The sequence below is a fragment of the Austrofundulus limnaeus genome, unplaced genomic scaffold, assembly GCF_001266775.1.
Source record: "Austrofundulus limnaeus strain Quisiro unplaced genomic scaffold, Austrofundulus_limnaeus-1.0 Scaffold296, whole genome shotgun sequence".
In the NCBI taxonomy this organism is placed as follows: domain Eukaryota; kingdom Metazoa; phylum Chordata; class Actinopteri; order Cyprinodontiformes; family Rivulidae; genus Austrofundulus; species Austrofundulus limnaeus.
This window is the reverse complement of record NW_013952698.1, coordinates 259,814-264,241: the sequence shown is the minus strand read 5'-3', so window position 1 is coordinate 264,241 and position 4,428 is coordinate 259,814. Positions and strand designations below refer to the sequence as shown.

General features: G+C 38.9%; 1 protein-coding gene across 4 annotated transcripts in view; it reads left to right on the top strand.

Moving 5' to 3' along the window:
- The first annotated feature begins 2,008 nt into the window (after nt 1-2,008).
- The window catches only part of nptna (neuroplastin a), an 18,383-nt gene continuing 15,963 nt past the window's right edge, over nt 2,009-4,428 (top strand). The window contains exons 1-2 of one of the 4 annotated variants that reach the window (XM_014021541.1): nt 2,009-2,071; nt 2,344-2,745. In XM_014021541.1, the coding sequence (XP_013876995.1) occupies nt 2,667-2,745 (79 nt within the window). In that variant the 5' untranslated portion in view covers nt 2,009-2,071; nt 2,344-2,666. Of the gene's footprint in view, nt 2,746-4,428 lie in introns of all 4 variants that reach the window. The other 3 variants (XM_014021540.1, XM_014021542.1, XM_014021543.1) reach the window with 3 other exon arrangements.

Here is a 4,428-nt window from a genome sequence, read left to right as displayed (position 1 = left end):
CCCATCATATTAATTTTTTTAATTGTGTAACAATGTCTGTGTGTTACTTTAACAGAAGAAGAGTTTATTGTTTTTGCAGTAAAGCAGACCTACATGACAATAAATAACTTTAAATCATTTATACAGAACATCCACTCATTTTCTAAAACAGCTCAGCTTTGTTCAGGTCATAGGACCAACATTTCTAAGAGTAATTTTAAAATCATCAGTTTCTGGAGAGGAACCAGGTTGTCTTCTGATTAGATTATAATCCAGGGGTTTCTTGTTGTGAGCTGAGGCCAACATGTTAAGGAAATTTTACTTTTTATACACTGCCCAGACAAAAAAAAAAGTCTCCACCTGGATTTAATGAGCTATGATGTGGGGTTGCTGCAGCTGGTCAGGTCTAGGTTCAGCAACAGTTTGTGCTCAAAGAATGAGGTCAGCTGACTACCTGAATATACTGAACGACCAGGTTATTCCATCAATGGACTTTTTCATTCCTGGTGACATTTTTTTTTTTTTGTGGTGGGGCAGTGTAGCTCCAATTACCAGTTTGTGTGATGAGATAAGAAGTGAGAATGTGTTGGATGAGAGCATTGTTTCTTTTAGTTGAAGTCAAGAAGGAAGTGTAGAGAGAGCTCCATTTAAGATCTGAACAGAAGCAGCCTCTGCTCCTCTGCATCAAAAGGAGTCAGATGAGGTGGTTCAAGCATCAGAGGATGTTTCCTGGATGTCTCCCTTTAGAGGATTTCAGGCAGGAGACATCGAGGCACTCAGGATTCAATGGCCTGGGAACACTTTGGGCTCCCCCAGAACCACGAATAAGTGGAAGAAAATGGATAGTTGATGGATAGATGTAGCTGTGACCTTTAAATGAAAGCAACAGATTGGTCTTACTTGATGTTTTACCTCGACTTTGTCCATCTGCTGTATTTGCTTGAGGGCTTGATTTACAACAAAAGATGAAGATTTGACAGACAGAGAAGCAAGTAAAACATGCAGGGCTGCGGCCCTCGAGGACCAGGATTGCCCACCCCTGCTTTAAACAAATAAACTCTTTCCAGTAATGTGGGCTTACACCTCATCAGAAAGTAGTAAAGTAAGGTATCTGGAAAACATACACTTATTGGGACTCTCCAAACCAGGGGTGGGCAATCCTGGTCCTGGAGGGCCGCAGCCCTACATGTTTTACTTGCTTCTTTGCTCCAACACACCTGATATGAATGAATATATGATTATCAGGCTTATTGCAGTATGGAGGACCGTAACTGACATAATTAGAAATAAAAGCAGAATTATATAAATGAACCACTAAATAAATACATTTAAAATGTACCAATTAAAATAACAAAGGAGAACTTTATCTCATGTTTTTTTGTTTGAAATGACTTGAATATTTATTTTTCCAGGTTAGTATAAATTAGTCCATCTATTTTAACACATAATTTAAATTTTACTGTTTTTTAATGTACATATTTTTTTGTTTTTCCTTTAAATTCTACATGCATTTGTGTCTCTTAAATATTTATACTTAATTATTTTTATATTTTTCCCACAAGTCTTTAAATTTTAGTTTAAAACAACGGCAAGGAGAAAAACTTACCCGTGCCTTTGTTTTTAACTAAACAAACTTTAAGCTAAACTGAGGCAGCACACACCTGCAACACATCGAAATAACAAAAGGCTTGTGGGACAAAACTATAAAAATATTTCAATTTAAACATTTAAGAGACAAATGTATGTACAAGTAAAAAGTAAAACTGAAAAAAAAAATAAAAACAGTCAAATTTGAATTGTGTTAAAAAATATCAATTAAACGAGAATTAAATTATAAAACATGAGGTGAAGTTCTTTTTTAATTGAATTGGTACATTTTAAGTGTATTTATTTATTTAGTGGTTTATTTACATATTTCTGCTTTTATTTATAATTATGTCAGTTTTGGTCCTCCATACAGCAGAACTTGGAAGGTAAATCAGTGACTGAATCAGGTGTGTTGGGGTCAGGAAAAACGTAAAACATGTGGGGCTGCGGCCCTCGAGGACCAGGATTGCCCACCCCTGCTCTAAACTTTGAAGCTACTGTCCTGGTAAAGCTTTTGGTTAATTGTATGTGCCCATACAGCCCTGACACAGGGTCGAGATTAAAGTCAGAGAAGCTGCACAAAAAATGACTGATGACAGGTTTGTGTACCTGAGAAATACTCGTCTCTGATTGGCTTAAGGCTGCTGGAGGTCATTTCTACAAATAATTTCGCGGAGCTGAAACAAGTGCTACAAAATGTAATTTATTTTTTTGCTACAAAATGTAAGTGTTCGTTTTGTTTGTTGATTTCACGCTGTGACTGGACGTCATGAAAAGGAGGAGGAGGTGCTCTGCGCTGCTCCAAGATCTCGCGAGATTTGGGATGAAACAGCGGATTAAAAAAAAAAAAAAGGTGGATCCCCTCCCTCTCTCCCATTCTCGGAGCCGCACAGGTAACCAGCAGGTACCGAAGCGTAGGACCGCTGCGGCTTCTCCGGTTAGCTTTTCTACCCAGAGACACCTCCCGTCACCGAGCGTCCGGAGCCTCGGCGCACCCCTCCCTCCCCGCTCCTCCCCGTCACAGATCACCGGGCTCAGGTTCACCGCCTCAGCAGCTCCTCTCTACCGGCATTTTTCCCACCAGCAGCCGTCCTTCGAAGATGATACCTGCTGCAGTCATGTCCTTATCCGTGGTGATATTTGGGACGCTGATGCTGCAGTCTGTTTCCTCCCAGAGCGGTAAGTGTCTTCTTAAAGAAAAATACCATTATATTAAAAAAAATGCGGATTTAAGTGCAGATCGACGTCTAAATTGGCTCATACGTGATATTTTTTTAATAAGAAGAAATGCTAGTGTTTTTTTTAATGAATCGCTGCTGCAGCAAAGATCCCTGCGCCAATATAAATCAAATAAAACGTTATTATTATTTTTGTTTCCCCAGCTTTGAAATGAGGGGCCAATAAATGATTAATGGGCTACAATCTGTTTTCTGTAGTGGGCCAAAAAACGGAGGCCTTTAGGCGTCCCTAAAAAATGTCCTTATTTGAAGTGTGGGGCTGAATACTGAGTGCAGCAGGGAGGACAAGTTCAGCTCATTAGTTTTAGTGAAACGGGTTAGAGGAGCAGGGAAACTGTGCCACACTGTTTAACACCCTCCTCACATGCCCATACATGTTTGCATTTAGTGCTGCTCAGGAATTTTATTTATTTATTTTTTTATTATTGGTTTCATCTGCTGTGTGCCTCAGTGCAGGCTGGAACAGAGCTCATCATCATGTAGGCCCTTGTAATCAGATGTAGGGCTCCTCTGTAAATAGCATCAGTCCATTTTGCTGCATGCTTCTATATTTAGAGCACAGAGATGCTGCACTGGGCTTTAATGTCCCTCACTCCTTCACAGAGAAGATGTTCTCTCTGCACTGCAGAATAACAACCGGTTCTCCCGGCTCGGTTCTGTCTGCTTATAAATCTCATCTCCCACAGATCAGGCAGCCCCCCTCTCCCAGCTTTAAGTGTGAAATGTTGCTCTTTGCAGGCAGAGTGTGAGAATGAGTTAGAGGCTTTGGCCTCCCCCCTGGACTGGACTGTGTGTGTGTGGGACTGCATTACACATCTTCCTGCCCCACACGCCCACTCCTAACATCTCCTCAGTCAGAGGAATGGTTGATAAAGAGCAGACTTATTATAAATTAGCAACTAATCTAACAGTCTTGTCTTATAGCACACCTGTCAGTATTTCTTTGATCTTTTTGTCATTTTTGTACAAAATAGGGAAATAATGCAGAGGCAGTTGTATAGTTTGTTCATATAATGGCCTATTTCTAATAAGATGCTGTGTAGTTGTGTATTACTCTAAAAATAAAACATCTTTAAAATGGTGTGTAAAAGTTGTAAATAGTATCTTGCCTGCAGCACATTGAATAGTTTAATTCTGACCAGACTGATGAGCTAATTGTTAGTTTATGTGGAGCCAAAGTTGTTAGCTGTCATCTTAAAATGACCCCCAATTTTAAAATGTTCATAGATCTATCTATCTATCTATCTATCTATCTATCTATCTGTCTATCTGTCTATCTGTCTATCTGTCTATCTGTCTATCTATCATCTGTCTATCATCTGTCTCTCTCTTTTTTCTTTTTTTTCTTTTTTTCTTTCTTTTTTCTTTTTTCTTTCTTTTTTCTTTCTTTCTTTCTTTTCTTTTTTCTGTCTGTCTGTCTGTCTGTCTGTCTGTCTGTCTGTCTGTCTGTCTGTCTGTCTGTCTGTCTTTCTTTTGTCTTTCTTTCTTTTGTCTTTCTTTCTTTCTTTCTTTTGTCTGTCTTTCTTTCTTTCTTTCTTTCTGTCTTTCTTTCTTTCTTTTGTCTTTCTTTCTTTCTTTTGTCTGTCTTTCTTTTTGTCTGTCTTTCTTTCTTTCTTTCTTTCTG